The sequence below is a fragment of the Mustela putorius genome, unplaced genomic scaffold (assembly GCF_011764305.1).
Source record: "Mustela putorius furo isolate JIRA1106 unplaced genomic scaffold, ASM1176430v1.1 tig00000508_pilon_pilon_pilon, whole genome shotgun sequence".
Taxonomy (NCBI): Eukaryota; Metazoa; Chordata; class Mammalia; order Carnivora; family Mustelidae; genus Mustela; species Mustela putorius.
Window position 1 is genome coordinate 5,325,720 of NW_025421402.1, and position 19,722 is coordinate 5,345,441.

Genomic DNA, 19,722 nt, shown 5'->3' on the forward strand with positions numbered 1-19,722 from the left:
GATTTTCCTGAACTCCTGTTAGAAAGTTAGTACAGCACCTCAACCCCTCTGACAGTGTCATTTGACTTTACCAATTACCATATGTCTTATCCCATCCCTCAAAGACAGCCCTTGGTTAAGTAGGTAACCAATTTGTAGAAAATCCTCTAGAGGGAACATGACAAAACAAGAATCTCTCTTTCTGTAACATTATCTTGGAATAACGTCAGCTGGTGGGTCAGCGCTTCCCCATTGCGCGTCCTGTGCCCACACTGCATTGGGCATTAATAAGGACGTTGAGTGAAGAAATATTCAGGATTTACTTCCCTTGTCACGGTGATGCTCCGGCAGACTGGGATCACATGCAACTCATTCCCTGGGGCATGAAAATCATTTGGGTATCAGCATAGAACGCAGCCGATCTATTCAGTCATCTCTCAAATGCGCCATTGTTCTGTTTTAGGGGTCCAGCTAGTAAAATGTGGGCAGAAACACAAACACCCCTATCTTTAATGGAGAGGAAATGTCCTTCTGAGGTGGGAAAAAGCAACATTCCAATATCTACCAGTCATGGAAATGATGTGACAGGCGTTTATTTGCTCCCTATGTATAAAACAATACTGCAGGCATTACAGGGGACACAAAGAAGAATAAAACACAGTCTTTACCCTTAGGAGTCCACAAGCTAGTTAGCGGGATAAACAAATATATCCACAGCAACCATGCAAACAACAAAACAACATACATACAAAAGCATGTTCTGTATGTCCAGAAACTATAGGAATTGAGCAAAAGGTACAAGGTGAAATGCACATTTCCCTTCGACAACGTATTTCTTGAGGTTTTATTTTCAAAAGACTGTTTTTGAGAAGTACATATACTGCAGGAAGTAAGACGGAGAACAGAAGAATAGAGAAATAAAAGGAGGTGCTGGCAAGGTGGACAGAGCAAAACCAAATTTAAAAACCAGAATGGATTTTTGTTTAAATCCATGTTTTCCTCAAAAACCACTTCCAAGGCTGAAGAACTAAACATACAAAAATCAGTGACAACATTTCAGACTAAACTACACACACAGCAAATCTTAGAGGTAATTATGTCTTTTCTTTTAAAGGTAGGCAGGATTACCTACACCTTTTCACAGTGGGCTGCCCTGTGCCATGGGAAACAGATCATCCAGGAGGACAAGATTAGGAAGGGAAAGGCTGTGAAGGGAAAGATGCAAAGAGCCATCGCTTTGGGGAGACAAGGAAGGTCTTCCTCCCAGGGAACAGGAGGTAGCAAAATCAGCAAAGAGGGGCCGGGTGCCCTAAATGTCAGGGACTAGAAAGGGGAATAAGAAGCTGGAGTAGGCAGGGTCATGTTATACTCAGTCCAATCAGAGAGTCTCCCACTGAAGTCAATTACAGCTCCATAGTTGGGCTATGACTCATTTGTAACAAAATCTCTCCATTGCCAGGGTGCATTTTATATTCTCATGGCCAGGTCAGAAAAGAACAAGGAGGGAATCACAGAAGCAGAACTGGACTGGGGAGTTTAGAGACACGGGGCTGAATCTGCCTCCAGCTCAAAACTGCTCAGTCCCACATTCCATCCTTCTGTCCTTCTGCTCCTCTTTTTCTTCCCCCAACCCACCATGCTCCAACTCCTATTCCAGTGCTCACCGACTACATACACACACATACTCAAACAGCCACTTGCATTTAGCACTAAGTATATGCCTGCGCTAAGTGCTTTAAAGTAGATCATCTCTAAATGTCACAACAACTTTGGGATATAGACATTAGCACTCCCTTTTTATGTATGTATGTATTTAGATATAATTCACCCTCTTAAAGTGTATAATTCAGTCTTTTTTAGCATATTCACAAAGCTGTGCACCTATCACCACAACCTAGTTCTGGAACATTTTCATTCTCCAAAATGAAATCCCACACCATTAGCAGTCACTCCGCATTTTCCTCTCTCCTCATTCGCTGGCAATCACTAACAGACCTTCTATCTTTATGATTTGCCTATTCTGGGCATTTCACACAGATGGAATCATCCGATACACAGCATTTCATACCACTACCATTTCACATAGGAGGAAGCCAAGACTCAACGAGGTTGAGCAACTTGCCCAAGGCACACAGTGAATAAGAGGCTGAACTACAAGAGGAAACCCAGTCTGATTCCAATGCTTGTGTGTGCTTTTCAACCACTATCAAATCGCTTCCATACAGGAAGAAAATTGAGAGAGAAAGCGAAAGTTTCCAACCTGCTTGGGGTCATGAAAGTCAGACTTAAGAACCACAATTACAGCACCATCCCCACTGAGGTTACATCGAAGAGTCAAATCTGATCAGGGCGAACTACTTTCAAGAAAGCACACCTTATCCCAGTCTCCAGCTGTTTCACCCCACAACCTGGCGTCCCACCACGCAGCCCCAGGAAGAAGGCAGCTCCGTGAAACCAGGCTTTAAGCAATCACCTCTCTCCCCAATTTTCTGTCTCTCCCCCGTGTCTCTGCCACTTAATTACCCATACTGATCTCCGTCTAAAGAGTCCAAGAAAAATGTCTATTTCAAATAAGCGTACTACTGCCCTCCCTCTTCTTTCAAAGTCTGGCAACCAGTTAAACTAAGCAGTTTGCTAACCAAAGGCAAAAAGCTATAAAAACCTAAGAATTATAAGTCCCATGAAATGCCTATAATCTAGCCATACCTTAGCTCTCTGCCATTTTTCTGCCTTAGGTATTGCCTAAGTATATGACTGACATCAGACTGTCCCTTTCTAGAGGACCAACTTAGGTCTTCCTCGTCCTTTTCATCCTTCCAACAGAAACAAATAACAGGTGCACTGCAATGATGATAATTCTAATTCTTTTTTTCTTTTTTTTTTTTAAGATTTTATTTATTTATTTGAGAGAGAGAGTGAGAGAGAGAGCATGAGAAGGAAGAGGGTCAGAGGGAGCAGCAGAGTCCCCGCTGAGCAGGGAGCCTGATGCGGGACTCAATCCTGAGACTCTGGGATCATGACCTGGGCTGGAGGCAGTCGCTTAAGCAACTGAGCCACCCAGGTGCCCTCTTTTTTCTTTCTTAAGAGAAAAGTATAGATGGGAAAGACTGATTCCCACCAGCCTAAAGCCACAGTCAATGTCTTTATTTGACTCTTTTTGTCCTCTATACCAGATACTTAAATGTTTACTGAATAACTATGGAATAGTATGACCCACTTATAATACCTACACAGCACAGTAACAGGCACTATGCTAAACATGCACAGTACCATATATTAACTCCCAACAACCCTAAGGGCAAGCATTACTGTTAGAATCCCTGGGGCTAGAAGAGGAAACGGGCACAGCTGTGCCCAAGGTCATCCAGTCACGAAGGAGTGGAAACAGGACTGAAGGAATGCAGCACAGAGGACAGCATTCCAACTCGACACATTTGAGTCATTCCAACGTCTTCCTATGTTTATGATCTGCTACAACAGCTAAGAAATCTGTTGGATCACAAAATAAGAAAAATACTTTACAAAGTGCTACTTTGTAACACTCCATTCTGACTTTTTTCAAAGAACTTCTCAAAACCTTTATCTCATTACTTCTGAAGCCTCTGACAGAGGAAAATAACAGATAAAGGGGCTCTCATCCCCCTGGAGTTTGGTGAAAAGAAGCCAACGATCTGGGCGGCAGAGGAGGAATGGAATTTTTACTTGTAATTCAGTCTGCTTTGCACATGGCAGGCAAAGGTACTTTTTAGCTCCTAAAACATCATGCACATTATATACTCTCTAAACTGCCTCTGAAGAATACAAAACTGTCAAAATTAAGGCGCCTTTAGCTGAGCCTTTAGCTCAGGTCATGATCCCAGGGCTCCTGGGATCGAGCCCTGCATCAGGCTTCCTGTTCAGCAGGAAGCATGTTTCTCCCTCTCCCACTCCTCTTGCTTGTGTTCCATCTCTCACTATCTCTTTCTCTGTCAAATAAATAAATATCTTAAAAAAGAAAGAAAGAAAGAACGAAATGGGCAAAGGAAAAAAAAGACAAAACAGAACTGGTGGTTGCCAGAGAAGAGGTGGGTAGGGGTTGGGTAAAATAGATAAAGGGAATTAAAGAAAGTTTTTTTGAGTGTTCCTGCTCTTAATATTCCAAGTTCCTATTCAGAAACCAACATTCGCAAAAGAAAGTTGAGACAGCCTCTGAATGAACTTGACCTTGCAGAGATAGCCTGTAAAAGGAGAAAACAAGAGCTAGCTGTCTTCTAAGGAGAGTTTCTACTTTCCAACACAGTGACCTGAACAGCTGAAAAAATGGCATTCCCCAAATATACATAATAAGTGCCACCTCACTAATTTTCCCTGATATCAGCTCATTTTCACCTCCAAAGACAAAACCGTCCATACTGAAAGGAATGGAAGCATTTTATGGAACAAAATCAAATTGTTCTCAGTCCAGTCATCAGCACGCTACCCTGGTTTTTATTTCAGATGGACAGACTCCAGAGGGTGAAGAGAATTAGTTAAATACAATACGCAAAGATTAGTTCATGATGCAGTCAACTAGAAAAGCCAATGAGACAAAATACAAAGGGTACATTTGTCTTTCTTAACTTGTCTTTTAAAGAATAAAAATAAGAGCACGTCAAAGTGCCTTGAAAACCTCCATCTCTCTGATTTTTTTTTTCAGTAGTGATTCTAAAATAAATAGTTGTTTTAAAGTAACAGCAATAGAGGACTCTTTTAGGTAAGCTGTAAGAAAAACTTGTGAGCAGGGAAGCTGCTGGAAAGCACTGCTGGGGGGAGAGGTGAAAGTACAAATTCTGAGGATCATCTCCGACAACATCAGCCCGTCTTGCCAGTTCTCTGATAGCCTCTATAGGTCTGTTTTCAGAACAGCAAATCTCTGGGCATACAACGCCAAAACCACCCCTCCAGAAACGCTATCGTGCCATTCCTCCCGTGCTTATTACATCCAGGCCAACTAAATGGAACAGTATTGTTTAAGATCATATCAGAATCTTGCTATCTTACTTTGATCACCATTTCTGGAGTCTCAGACAACTTTAATATATCAAACAGGCAACTTTGGAATTGCAGGACCCAACACAAACTCTGAAGACTTCAACAATTCACTCTGTCCTGAGCCTCTTGTTCAAGTGTGTTATCGGCATCTAAATGTGTGCTTCGGGGCACCTGGGTGGCTCAATCGTTGGGTGTCTGCCTTCCGCTCAGGTCATGATCCCAGGGTCCTCGAATCGAGCCCCGCATCCAGCTCCCTGCCTGGCGGGAAGCATGCTTCTCCTTCTCCCACTGCCCCTGCTTGTGTTCCTGCTCTTGCTGTCTCTCTCTCTCTGTCAAATAAATAAAATCTTTAATATTAAAATAAATGTGTGCTTCCCAAAGTGTGTTTGTAGACCATTTGCAACAGAACCCCCAGTGGCATTCCATGTTTAGATCCTCAGGATCCACCCAGAAGACCTAGGCTATCTGTGGGGTAGAGCATGAGACATTTTTAATACTAATTTGGTTTCAGTGCACATTTAAGTTTGAGAGTCACTAAGTTAAATCCCCCGACTTATTTGCTATGTTGGCCCCAGGGTACTTGCCCACATGGGATGCCAGTCCCTTCTGCCTTCCAATCTATTTCCTAATTAGACGCAATACTTAACAAACCCTCCGGTTCCCCCACCAACAGCAGTTGAAGAGGAAGCGAGAAATCAGCAAAGATCAAAGCCCCTGCAGGATTTTCAGTGCTTCGGGGACTCCAGCACACCCCGGGGAGAATCAGGCAAGAACGCTCAGCACCGCCACCACCAACAAACCCGACCCCTTCCCTCTCGAACTTCTTCACCAGAAGCACGAGCAACCGCTGGCACCCCTCAGACAGCTACTTGCTTCAGCGATCCAGCCCCGTTTAGAGTACAGTCCTACTTCTTCACAGACTTGCCACGCGATTGGTGCAAAAGCACTGCACATAATCACACACGCGCGCACAACACACACAATCCACGCCAGCTCCCTGGCCTCCTCCGGCTCCCGGGACTCCCCGCCTGCTGCTCTTCCTCTGCCTGCCCACTCCTCCATCCCTAGGCGGGTCTCCGACCCCGGCGGCCCACCCCCCACTCGGAACGACCCTCCCCGTTCCCCCGGGGACCCCGGCCCCTGCGCACCGCCCCGCTGGCCCGGCGCCCCGCAGCCCGCTCCCGGAGCTCCGGGCGGCCCCCGCGCGCCCCTCGCCCACCCCCGCCCCGAGCGATGCCCGCCCACGGCCTCGCCGAACCAGACGGCCCAGGCCCGGGGGCCCCGCCACGCCGCCCCGCTCCCACTTTCCGCCCCTTCCCGGCCTGTTCTGCAGGGACAGGGGTGCGGTCCGCCCTCCAGCCGGCCCCTCCAGCCCCGTCTTCGCCGCCGCTGCCCTCCTTACCCGCCTGCAGCCCGGGCTCGGCGACGTCGCCGGCAGGGCCGCGCTCGGCCCCGCCGCCGCCGCCGCCCGTGGGGGAGGAGGGACAACTGTGGCTGTGGGAGCACTTGATGTCGCGGAAGAACTTCTGGGTTTCGCGCAGGTTCTGCCGCAGACGTCCCAGGTAGCGGCGGTAGCGGCCGAAGCCCCGGCACAGCTCGCGGATCATTCCGCCGCCGCCCGGGCCGGGACCCGAGACGGGCTCGCTCCCCCACGGCACCCCGTCGCCCTCCATCTCTCCAGCCTCCTCTGTCCGGCCGGCTCGGTCCCCGGCCTGCTGGCCCCCGCTTCCCTGCTCCCCGCCCCCCTCCCCACCCCAGCGCTTCGGGGGAGGAGGAATCCGCCTCCCGACGCCCCCGCCTGCAGTCGGCCGGGCTTCCAACCTCCGTCACCGCCGCTGAAAACAAACCAACCCGCAGTGCGCCGCCAGCGGAACCTTTGTCTCCACTCTCCGGGAGAGTGAGGGAAGGATCACTGGGACGCGCCGGTCCCTTTGCGAGGTCTCCTGGGACTTGTAGTCTGGGCGGGCCGAGCTCGGAGACCTGGAGATGGTGAATGGGACTGATTCCCCGTGGACCCTCACCGGTTCTTGTTATCACACGCGCTCCTCATTTCAAAACGTGTTCCCGCGCCCTGCATGGAGACGAGAGAGAGGAGGCTGCAGAATTCGGCGTCAGTAGACGTGGGGTGTCTTACTGAAATCAGAGTAAAAGATTTCAGTAGCAAAGAGAAGGAAGGAAACAAGACGGAGGCCAGTAATACCTCCATGGCTGCCCTAAATGGTTCTCACTTTCCGGATACAGTAGATACTGGGGAATTTGCTGAAAATACCCTAGAAATAGGGAAACGTTCCTGTTTGTATTGCGTCCCCTTCTTCTGACTTAACTTCTCCAGGTGTGGAAAAAGGGGGATGTGAAAGGGTTCTTAAAGAGCTTTAAGCTGAAGTTCTTTGGTTTCTGGAAGTCAAGAGACTGGGCTGGGTAAGGGGAAGTTGAGGTTTGCAGCTTTTCAAACCAGTTCTGATTATCTTAACTTGGCTTCTGCTAATATAGGCTTTTATTGACACAAACTGCCACGGAGCCCTGGGCACAGTTAGGAAAAACACAAAACCGAACAACCACCTCTTTCTCGCCTGCTGCTTTCTCCTCTCTTCTTCAGGCACAGTGCCCTCCTTTCTTGCTTGCTGTAGGAAAACCCCATCTTTCATCCAGGCCACACCTGTGCTCCAACAGGGTGGATGGCATAGGTTGAATTTAAGAAGAGACTTGAGTTTGACCCTGAATTCCTCTGATGTCTGGTCTTGGACCTACGAAGCAAGGGGTTAGACTAGTTGATCTTCAAGCCCTTTTGACTCTAAATTTTTATAAGTCTTGTTTCAAAATGTTTGCTTCTGGTCTCCCAGCCTCTCATTCCTTGAGTGCAAGTGCTTTTGGCAAAGCAATATCATGATAATTGGGCTAATTCGATGTAAAACGTGAAGGCATTGCATTTCCAGGGGCTTTTAGGTTCTTATAAAAAGGGGTCACCGTTTCACATGAGTCTCTGCTTGGTAAGTGGGTTTGAAAGACCGCAGGTCAGGAAGGAGCCTCAAATTCTTTCTCATGTCCTCCCTCCCTTTTAAACTTGCTCATACATCCTCCACTGGCCTCTCCTCATTTCTCAAGAACTCCATGCTACTCCTAAAAGGCTCCGTAAAATACGAATGAAAATGCAAAATGGAAAGTTTAGTACAAGATAGTTGATACTGTTTAAAAGAAGTAGCTGCAGGGCTGCCTGGCTGGTGTACTTGGTTGAGCACCCAACTCTGGCTCAGGTCATGATCTCAGGATCCTGGGATCGAGCCCCACATCGGGCTCCGCACTCCACAGAGTCTGCTTGAGATTCTCTCTCTCCTTGTTCCTCTGACCCTCCTGCGTGGACGTCATCAGGGAGAGCATTATGTCAAGTAAAGGCCATGGAGCTCATTCTTTTATTTTTTATATGTATATTTTTTTTACGTAGGGCCTGAACTCGGAACCCTGAAATGGAGACCTGAGTTGAGACAAAGAGTCAGTTAACTGACTGAGCCACCCACATGCCCCTGCTCGTTCTTTAAAAAACTATTCACTAGTACTTTATTTTTAAAATAAGTAATATAAGACTGTAGTATAAAGTGCACAAGCTAAAAGGTTATACAGGGAAAACTAAGTCTTTCTTCTACTTCCTGTCTCCCAGTCACCTAGTTCTCCCAGGAGGTAACCCCGTTGCAGATATAGGAATGTACCTTTAAACTCAATTGAGAGCATACTATTCTGCCCTTACAGACTCTTTCACACTAGAATATAAAGATCTGCCTCCTTCTTTTTAGCTGTATAATATGCTACCATGTGGATTGGTATGGTTTATTTAACAAGTCCTCTGCTGACTGGTGTGCAGTCCTCTGCTGTCTGGGTGGCTCAGTTGGTTAAGCAACTGCTTTCAGCTCAGGTCATGATCCCAGAGTCCTGGCATGGAGCCCTGCATCAGGCTCCCTGCTCCACAGGAAGCCTGCTTCTCCCTCTCCCACTCCCCCTGCTTGTGTATCCTCTCTCTTTGTCAAATAAATAAATAACTTAAAAAAAAAAAAAAAAGCCTCCATCTTTCTCCAGGACTCTGGAATCTATCCCCACATTGAGCTCCCCCTGTTCCTGTGCTCCTCTGCCTGCCCACTCCTCCATCCCTAGGCGGGTCTCCGACCCCGGCGGCCCACCCCCCACTCGGAATGACCCTCCCCGTTCCCCCGGGGACCCCGGCCTGTGCTCCTTTAATACTAATTTGGGAGGCTGCTTCCCCCTGTTCCTGTGCTCCTCTCCCTGCTTGTGCTCTCATTCTCTGTCAAATAAATAAATAAAATGTAAAAAAAAAAAAAAAAGTCCCCTACTGATGGGTCTGTTGGTTTTTTTTTTTTCTTTTAAATATTTCTTATTTATTTATTTGACAGACAGAGATCACAAGTAGGCAGAGAAGCAGGCCGAGAGAGAGAGAGGGAAGCAGGCTTCCTGCAGAGCAGAGAGCCCAATGCGGGGCTTGATCCCAGATCCCTGGGATCATGACCCAAGCCGAAGGCACTGGCTTAAGCCACTGAGCCACCCAGGCTCCCCAGGTCTGTTGGTTTTTTGAAGTCTTTTGCTACTACAAACAATGCTACCATAGGGAAACTTACACATACATAATTTAGAAATTCGAATATGTATAGGTCTCATCTCTATTTCTGCTTTGTTTCCTGCTACTTAAAATATTAAATATGCAAAAGTCAGTTAACTCTTCCTAAATCCCAGTCAGCTACACGTAAAAACACGTATTTTATTCAAATATCTAAGGACAAACGGAAGAGAATAAAGATTTGAGTGGTATCAAGAGAGAACTTAGGTTAGAATAGGAAAACACTTGTCAAAAGTGAGGAGAGTTAGGGCAGTTAATGAGGACAAGCACACAGATCTACTTTTGTTCCCTCTTACAGCACCACAAAAATGACAGTAGTGGGCTTTTTAAGCGTGAACCCACAATAATGAGAAGAGCCAGTAGGAAAAACAAAAACAAAAAAAGGGAGAAGGTAGAAAGCAAACGGGCATGCGTTAACAAAATTAGCAGAAACCTGAACCTTAAATCCAAAGTGGAAAAAGCTGAGGCCCAACCTGATTTGTACCTGCCCAGTCCCTCAAGTCTCTAGACTTGGTGGCAGTGGCTCCCCGCACCCCCTCTCCCCGCACCCCTGCTGCCCACCAGAGAGGTACAGGACAGCAAGGGCTGTCACCTACAGGTGGTACCCTGGGCAGGGATTAAAATAAGAATTTCGAGAGCTGTTCAAGATGGCCAGGTTACCTCTCCCTAATTCAATGGCTGCGTCCTTCCTCTAAAAGAAGACTGAAGAATTTATTCTCCAGAGAGGGTCGAAGAGGTATCTCTGTGTCATCAGTGGGAGATAACTGGATTTATGGATACTGGATGCTCAGATCCCCAGGCCTCTTCCTCCATTCGATTCCTACGTCTCTGGCTACTGGACGTTTACCTTCGAGAGAGGAAATGCGACGTGTCTTCTTCAAGGACTCTGACCAACCCAAGAGGGATAGCCCAAAGATACTGACATCAGAACAGAGACTGGGGCACCTGGGTGGCTCAGTCGGTTGAGCGTCTGCTTTCAGCTCTGGTCGTGATCCTGGGGTCCTGGGATCTGGCCCTGAATCTGGCTCTGCATCTGGCTCCCTGCTCGGTGGGGAGCCTGCTTATCCCTCTCCTCCCAGCTCCTGCTCGCTCTTGCTATCTCTGTCTCTGTTTCTCAAATAAATAATAAGATCTTTTTAAAAAATAATAGTAAAAAATTTCAAGTCCCACATTGGGCTCTCTGCTCAGCAGGGAGTTTGCTTCCCGCTCTCTCTCTGCCTGCCTCTCTGCCTGCGTGTGATCTTGGTCTCTGGTCAAATAAATAAATAAAATATTAAAAAAAAAAAAAAAGAAGAAGAAGAAGTAAAAAAATAAATAAAATAAAGAACAGATTTTTTAAAATTTTTATTTATTTATTTTGGCAGAGAGAAGTCACAAGTAGGCAGAGAGGCAGGCAAAGAGAGAGGAGGAAGCAGGCTCCCTGCTCAGCAGAGAGCCCGATGGGGGGCTCGATCTTAGGACCCTGAGACCATGACCTGAGCTGAAGGCAGAGGCTTTAACCCACTGAGCCACCCAGGCACCCAAGAACAGATTTTTTAATTGAGATATAATTGACATTAAAGTTTCAGGTATACAACATAATGATTCAATATTTGTACATATTCAACATAAGTCTAGATAACGTCCACTACCATACCTAAAGAATTTTTTCTTGTGATGAGAACTTTTGAGACTTACTCTCTTAGCAACTATCAAATATGTGATACAGTATTATTAGCCCCAGTCACCATGCTGCAGGTGACATCCCCGTGACTTATTTGTTTTATGTCTGGACGTTTGCTTCTTTTGACTCCTTTCACCTATTTTGTCCCATCCCCCTACTCTACCTCTTGCAACCACCAATCCAGAGCACAGATTTTTTTTTTTTTTTTTTTTTTGGCTTGTTCACTGCTCTCTCTCTCTCTAGCACCTAGAGCAGTGTCTGTGACTTAGTAGGTGTTCCTTGGACATTTGTCAATGAATGTTCACCGTAGATATTTTTAAATATTCAAGACAGCACAAAGGAGAACATAAAAACTACTCATATTTTTACTATCCAGTAAGAACAAGTTCCTCTTGGAACTATGACAAGTTCCTCTTGGTTAGATTATCTGATTTCTAGAGAGATTTCAAAGTCTTTTTTTGCTTGTTTTATATTTTAATATATTTTTTGAATATTTTATTTATTTGCTAGAGAGACAGTGAATAAATAAGCAGGGGGAGAGGCAGAAGGAGAGAAAGAAGCAAACTCCTTGCTGAGCAGGTAGCCCCATGTGGGGCTCGATCCCAGGACCCTGGAATAATGACCATGATCAGACACTTAACCCATACGAACGACAGGTACCCCTATGTTTCATTTTTCTTATGTAAGCTCCATGCTCAATGCCATGCGTGAAATCATGACCCTGAGATCGAGAGATCAGCCCTACCAACTGAGCCAGCCAGGTGTCCCAAGACTCTGGAGTCTTGATCCTCATGTTCACATACGTGGAAATCCGGTGCTTTTTGTGGAACACCAAAAGGCAATAACATTCATTTCTGCAGTGTGAATTAGGAACAAGTTCAGCAAGAGAATAACTGTTCTCTATTCAGCAACATAAAATCACAATCACAAATCCGAGGATTTAGGGGGTGCCTGACTGGCTTCCTCCGTAGAGCATATGACTCTTGATCTTGGGGTTGTGAGTTTGAGTCTCACATTGGGTGTAGAGATTACTTAAAAAATAAAATCTTTTCTTTAAAAGATTTTATTTATTTCTTTGACACAGAGAGAGAGATCACAAGTAGGCAGAGCAGCAGGCAGAGAGAGGGGAGGAAGGAAGCAGGCTCCCTGCTGAGCAGAGAGCCCTACTTGGGGGGCTCGATCCCAGGACCCTGAGACCATGAGCTGAGCTAAAGGCAGAGGCTTAACCCACTGAGCCACACAAGCACCCCGAAAATAAAATCTTTTTAAGTAGAAATCCAAGAATTTAAAAACCTACAAATTAAAAGAAAAAAAATACAACAGTCGACACTTTGAGTTTTCCATAAGTATTTCTTTACTACTGTTCAATTATTGTCATCTTCTGAAGTGATAGTCAGGCAAATGATAGTCAGCTCCAAAGAAGAGGAAGGAAATGATGGAAGGAAAGACAAGAAAATATAATTTATTGACTTAATTTGATCCCTGAATTAGAAAAAGGTCACCATTATAAAGTTTAGCTGCAGGACATATCTTCCTCTAGCTCAAAACTGATTTCCAAGGGAATATGCTCTGTTCTTGACAATCTGGCTTCTCTTCTTTATTTTGTGTATTGCTGGTGCTAGAGCAGTGCTTCTCAAAGTTTAACGGACGTAGGAATCATGCAGGCATACTGTCAAAATACACCTGATTCAGTAGGTCTGGGTTATACCAATGCTGCTGATCTGGGGACCACACTTAGGGTAGGTAGTAGGGGTGTATAGAGAGCAGGAGTGAGCAAAGCCTCAGGGTTAAGGACATAGGTCTTGGAGTCAGAGACCTGCATTCATTTTTTTAAGATTTTATTATTTTTTTAAAGATTTTATTTATTTATTTGACAGAGAGAGATCACAAGTAGGCAGAGAGGCAGGCAGAGAGAGAGAGAGAGAGAGGAGGAAGCAGGCTCCCTGCAGAGCAGAGAGCCCGATGCGGGACTCGATCCCAGGACCCTGAGATCATGACCTGAGCCGAAGGCAGCGGCTTAACCCACTGAGCCACTCAGGCGCCCTAAGATTTTATTTTTAAGTAATCTCCACATGCAACATAGGGTTTGAACCTCACATTTCTGAGATTAAGAGTTGCATGCTCTACTGACAGAGACAGCCAGGGGCCCCAGAGACGTGCATTCAAATCCTGACTCTACCCTTTCCCATTTGTATGTCTTGGAGACTTTAACTTATTTTCTATAACTCTTAGTTCCTTATCTGAAAAATGGTGAGCACCGAAAGAACAGTGCTGGGGTGCCTGGCTGATTCAGTCGGCAGAACCTGCAACTTTTGCTTTCTAGGGTGGTAAATTCATGCCCCACGCTGGGTGTAGAGATTACTTAAAAATAAGACCTTGGGGAAAAAAAAAAAAGCAATGACAGTGCTCGCTTCGGCAGCACATATACTAAAAAAAAAAAAGCGATGCCAATTGTAAATCTCAAAATATGTTGTGAAAATAAATTTAAAGCATTATCTAACACATAATAAGAGCTCAAAATGTGACAACTGTTTTTTATCAATTATGTTATCATTATTACAAACCTGAATTCTAGTCCTAACACGTTAGTATATAAACTTGGGCAGGAGGTTGGTCCTTTTTTTTAAGATTTTTATTTATTTATTTGACAGACAGAGATCACAAGTAGGCAGAGAGGCAGGCAGAGAGAGAGAGAGGGAAGCAGGCTCCCAGCTGAGCAGAGAGTCCCATATGCGGCTCCATCCCAGGACCCTGGGATCATGGCCTGAGCTGAAGTCAGAGGCTTTAACCCACTGAGCCACCCAGGCGCCCCAAGGTTGGCCCTTCTGAGTCTTGGTTTTCTCACCCATCAAATGGGAAAATAATAGTGCCCACCTCAAAAGGTTATTGTGAAGATTAAAATGGGGAAGAAAGTATAAAAAATACTTAGCACAGAGCCTACCAGATGAAAGGCACTCGATAGAAGATCACTGAAGTTATGATTGCTATAAACCTTGGTTTTGCCCCTGGCTCTGTGATTTTGGTTAAAGAATCCTAAAGTTGTGTTCAACATCTCTGTGTGGGAGGATGGAATGAGCTATAGTAAATGAAAGGGTTTTGGGAATGAATTCCTGTAAAAATTTAAGGAAAAGCATGAGAGTCAGAATCTGACCTGAGTTCCAGCCCAAGATGTGCTAATATGTTACTTTGTGATCTTAAGGACATGACTTCATCCGTATAGTGGGGCTAGTAAGACCGACCTCACAGGGTCGTGAAGATTACATGAAATCATGTGTAAAGCATTTAGTACCTTGCCTGGTATATAAAAGTGCTTGGTAAATGTTTTCTTTCCTATGTATAGTAATTACATTCAGGGTTATTCATTTTTCCAAGGAGGGTAGTATTTCTAAAAATATTTCAGTTTTGTTTGTGAGATTCTCTCCATGAAGATTTATTAGGTTGAAGATTAAAGGTCTATAAAACTGAACTTCTAAATGTATTCTATTTAATTATACATCAAATATCATCCCAATGCTGAATATTTCATCAGTGGTGTCCCTGGCCCTGGCTGTTGGAAGGCAGGGCCTGGGGAGGATAAATAATCAATTAAAAAGAATTTGGTAGAACCCTAAAGAGAGATCATCTTTGTTTTACCGCCAAGTAGAACAAAGTTTCCAGAATTTTTTAGAGGAACAGAAGTAACTGACCCAAAGCTTTCCAGCAGAAACCCCGGACATACTGTTACCACCATTCATTTCTCATTAGTAAGAGAAGATTGCTACTGCTTTTTCACGTCTAAATGGTTTTCATCCTTTCTGCACTATATTGCCTGATACTTCGGTGGAACCCATTTTAGACTAATTTCCTTACTTGCCCAGAATAAAACCCTGCAACAAGTTGTATTCTTTTTTTTTTTAGATTTTATTTATTTATTTATTTATTTATTTATTTATTTAACAGACAGAATCACAAGTAGGCAGAGAGGCAGGCAGAGAGAGAGAAAGGGAAGCAGGCTCCCTGCTGAGCAGAGAGGCCGACGTGGGGCTCGATCCCAGGACCCTGGGATCATGACCTCGGCCGCAAGCAGAGGCTTTAACCCACTGAGCCACCCAGGCACCCCAACAAGTTATATTCTTGTACCTCTCTGCTCATCTTGGATGAAGATGGATTGATGAAAATCTACCAATAATACCCTCTCCTAGGTCAACACTCTCTAGGTAGAGAGGTTTTCTAGAAGATTCTGAAGCCTGTGTTTTTTGGTTTTCGTTTTTTTTTTTTTTTTTTTTTTTTTTTTTGAAGCCTGTGTTCTAAACATATTCTACCTGGCTTAGTCTGTGTCTATATGTGCCAAACATGATGCCTGATACAAAGAGGGTGCTCAGTATATATTAGCCAAAAGAATCTATTGCTTTCATACCTTCCTCCTGCTACTTCTTTGCCCATGAATCCAGCTCTTCAGGGAAGTGGTTTCAGGGAGGCGGGAGGAGCATTCTGAAGCAAAGGTGGATGGAAGGCCGGCATCCTGGTCACGAGACCCTTCCCCACCTCCAAACTGTCAGGAGAGAGACCTCTATCTAAAAAGTGCTTCTATCTGTCTTCTAAATGCTTTGGAAAACAAGCCCTGGAACCTAGCTGAGCCACCTTTCTAGATGCCAGTGTTTGGGGTTCCTATCCTTTTCCTGGAGCTGACTCCAGTTGTGTGATTGGAGGACCCCTCTCCCAGGAGGGCTTAGTGATCCATTTAGGCAAGTTTCCTGATGACACGTGCACACACTTCCTACATAGGAAGCATGCAACTTTTTTAAGGGCGTGGAGAACAAAAGGAGGAAAGTAGTATAACATTTAAAACATCATAAATAATAAGTAGGACCTGGGGCACCTGGGTGGCTCAGTTGGTTAAGCATCTGCATTCGCCTCAGGTCATGATCCCGGCCGGGGTCCTAGGATCAAATTCCTCATGGGCTCCCTGCTCAGCAGAGAACCTGCTTCTCTCTCTCCCTCTGCTGTTCCCCCTGCTCGTGCTCTCTGCATCAAATAAATAAATAAAACCTTTAAAAAGTAAGTAAATCAATCAATCAAATCTTAAAATAATAAAAATAAAATAAAATAAAAAACAAGTACTTTACAAATAAAATTTTCAGTGGTCCCATATCCCAGCATAAAACTTACAATTATTGCCTAGTACTCCCTTCTCATTTTTTTTTAAGACTTTATTATTTATTTGACAGAGAGACACAATGAGAGAGGGAACACAAGAAAGGGGAGAGGCAGAGGGAGAAGCAGGCTTCCCGCTGAGCAGAAGGGCCAATGCAGGGCTAGATCTCAGGACCCTGGGATCATGACCTGAGCAGAAGGCAGAGGCTTAATGACTGACACCCAGGCGCCGCACTCCCTTCCCATCTTTATCCACGCTTTATATCAACTTTAGTTCTCACAAACGATCCTGGAACGATGGAGATTTTATCTTTGTTTTATAAATGTGGAAATCAAGACTCAGGTCAAGTGATTTGTCCATATAGCTAATAACACGTGTTTGTCCAACTCCTTATCTATCTGGCTCAGGACAATTTCTCATTCTAATGCTTTCATTTTATGTTCTGTAAAAGTCTTTTTGTGTTCCTATATACTTATCATACGGATCTCTTCAACAGCAGCTAACATTCCATTGCATTCTCAGACCATTGTTACTCACCCACTTCCTATTCTTGGGCGAGTAGGTCCGTTCAGGTTTTCCACTGCTCTAAACAATGCTGCTTTATATTTTGTTGTTATTGTTGTTGTGTTGTTGCTTTGTTTTCTTCTTTTGAATTATTTTCCAGGAGGGCATTACTGGGTAAAAGGGTATAGACATTTATATATTTTAAACTATTTATGTTACTGAATTATACTAAGTCATTGCATCTTGAAAGAGAATATTATCTTCTTTCCCCAGTACCCTGTGAGAGGCATAAGGCAAGCCTTGGTGCACTCACCAGTGAAAACAGCCCTTTGTCCCTCTAGCTGCTTGGGGATGCCCCAGGGCCATATGAGACTCCCTGAAAACGATTTATGACATAATCGAGAATAAAATTTCACATGGGATAGTGTGATCCCCTCCTTCCCAGGAAAGACTTTCTCAATTAAATTGTCTTTTTCTTTTTGCAGTCACAAGATCAGCAGGTTTTTTCCAGCAACGGACACTTCTCTCTTGATTCAGACTATAGCTCTCCGTTCCCGTGTTGGGAAAAGGGGCATGGCTGTGAGAAAGCCTTCACTTCCACTCTTGGTTTGCCATTCCAAACAAGGTGCAAAAGGGCCGGGGTATAGTACACCAAAGAAAGGGAGACCCGACGGAGCTGAAAAAGGTTTCAGAAACAGTCGAGGAGAAGTAAAAACGAGGAAAAGTCCCACCGGAATAAGAAAACGCTGTTTCAATGAGGGGAAGGTAATTTTGAGAGATATACTAATATTTCTGCTTCTTAATTCCCTCACATGGCAAAGTACCATTGGAACTTATTGAAAGGTTTAGGCCGTAATTATATGGCTCCTAAAAGGCACTTAAATGATAGCCGTTTTTAATATTAATAAGCATGTAGCCATTAGCATAGTCTAAGCAACAGAGCAGTGGGCATTGTGGGAGAAGCCACTGAAAGCATGCAGAACTGGTTGGGCTAGCTCTCCCAAGTCAGGTGTCAAGTTTGAATCCTCTTGGAGCCTCAGTTTCCCATCTGTGAAAAGGAGGTTACGAACTTACCTATGAAGTTTGTTTTATAGCCCAGATGGGAGCTTGTGACAGGAAAATAGTAGGTGCTCAATAAATAGGAGATATTATTTTTAAACACTGTTTTTTAAAAATATTTTATTTATTTATTTGACAGACAGAGATCACAAATAGGCAGAGAGGCAGAGAGAGAAGAGGCGAGGAAGCAGGATCCCTGCTGAGCAGAGAGCCCTACATGGGGTGGGGGGCTCAATCCCAGAACCCTGGGATCATGACCTGAGCCGAAGGCAGAGGCTTTAACCCACTGAGTCACCCAGGTGCCCCAGCTCCCCAGCGTGGAGCCTGATGCAGGGCTTGAACTCACCACTCTGAGATCAAGACCAGAGATACCCAAGCACCCCTGGAGATATTATAATTTCACAAATCTATCGATAACTGTGATAAATGTGATATATGTGACCAACCGAGCTTTCTTCAGCAGCACATACACCAAAACCGGAACAACAAAGAGAAGATCTGCACAGCCCTGTACAAAGATGACATGCAAATTCATGAAGTATATCATATTTTTCTGATTTAAAATAAATCTACATGTTTGTTGAATTAAAAAAATAATAAATGTGATCAACAAAGTCTTCCCCTACATCAGGGGTTCATAAACTTCAGTGTGCATAAGAATCACCTTGGGTCCCTGGGGCGTGTGGACGGCTCAGTGGGTTAAAGCCTCTGCCTTTGGCTCAGGTCATGATCCCGGGGTCCTGGGATCGAGCCCCACATCAGGCTCTCTGCTTGGCAGGGAGGCTGCTTCCCTTCCTCTCTCTCTCTGCCTGCCTCTCTGGCTATTTGTGATTTCTGTCTATCAAATAAATAAATAAAAAATTTTTAAAAACCCACAAAACCTATCTTAAAAAAAAAAAAGAATCACCTTGGGTTCTTGTTTCAAGTGTAAGTTTTCAGGCCCCCCCTCCCTGGAAATTCTGTTTCTGTCCCTTTGGTATAGGATCTGGGGATCTGAATACATAACTAAATTTCATAAAATTGATTTATGTTGCCTGTAATCCACGAACCAGGTTAAGCTTCTGCTTAACTGGGTGACTCACTAGGTTAAGCTTCTGCCTTCAGCTCAGATCCTGATCTCAGGATCCTGGGATCGAGCCCCCCAGGCAGGCTCCCTGCTCAGAAGAGAGTCTGCTTCTCCCTCTTTCTCTGACCCCCACAATGGCCCCCCGCTTGTGTGCGCTCTCTCTCTCTCTCTCAAATAAATACATAAAATATATTTTTAAAAAGATGACTGAGGCGCCTGGGTGGCTCAGTGGGTTAAAGCCTCTGCCTTCGGCTCAGGTCATGATCCCAGGGTCCTGAGATCGAGCCCCACATCAGGCTCTCTGCTCAGCAGGGAGCCTGCTTCCTCCTCTCTCTGCCTACTTGTGATCTCTGTCTGTCGAATAAATAAGTAAATAAATCTTTAAAAAAAAAGATGACTTCTATAGTTCTTACCTACTTAAACACTTCTGAATCATTCTAAAACAACGTATTATCCTTTATCCATGATACCGATGAACGTGTGTAAACACTTCTTTCTCAGGGTCATGTCGGTCCCTTAGGAGACCTGTCTCCCCTCTGCACTGGGGGACTTAATGACTCCCCACCTTGGAATGTTGACACACATTACTATTTCAGTCTTTTGTTGTTTTACATTTTGTTTGTGCCTTTTATTTCCCCACCTGGACTTGAATCCAAAGGCAGGGGTCCTGGTCTTTTCTGGTTCTCTAT

At 44.7% G+C, this 19,722-nt stretch overlaps 1 protein-coding gene and 1 non-coding gene across 3 annotated transcripts in view; one reads left to right on the forward strand and one right to left on the reverse strand.

Moving 5' to 3' along the window:
• Positions 1–6,877, reverse strand: part of DSTYK (dual serine/threonine and tyrosine protein kinase) — a 49,193-nt gene extending 42,316 nt beyond the window's left edge. For both annotated transcript variants that reach the window (XR_006607054.1, XM_045081095.1), the window contains exon 1: positions 6,392–6,877. Coding sequence is in view for 1 of the 2 variants with exons in the window: in XM_045081095.1 (XP_044937030.1) it covers positions 6,392–6,662 (271 nt within the window). In the remaining variant the exon portion in view is untranslated. The remainder of the gene's footprint in view (positions 1–6,391) is intronic.
• An 11,537-nt stretch (positions 6,878–18,414) lies between these two features.
• LOC123392360 lies at positions 18,415–18,520 on the forward strand. Its single transcript, XR_006607092.1, has one exon. It is a non-coding gene; the product is annotated as a U6 spliceosomal RNA (small nuclear RNA).
• The last annotated feature ends 1,202 nt before the right edge of the window (positions 18,521–19,722 follow it).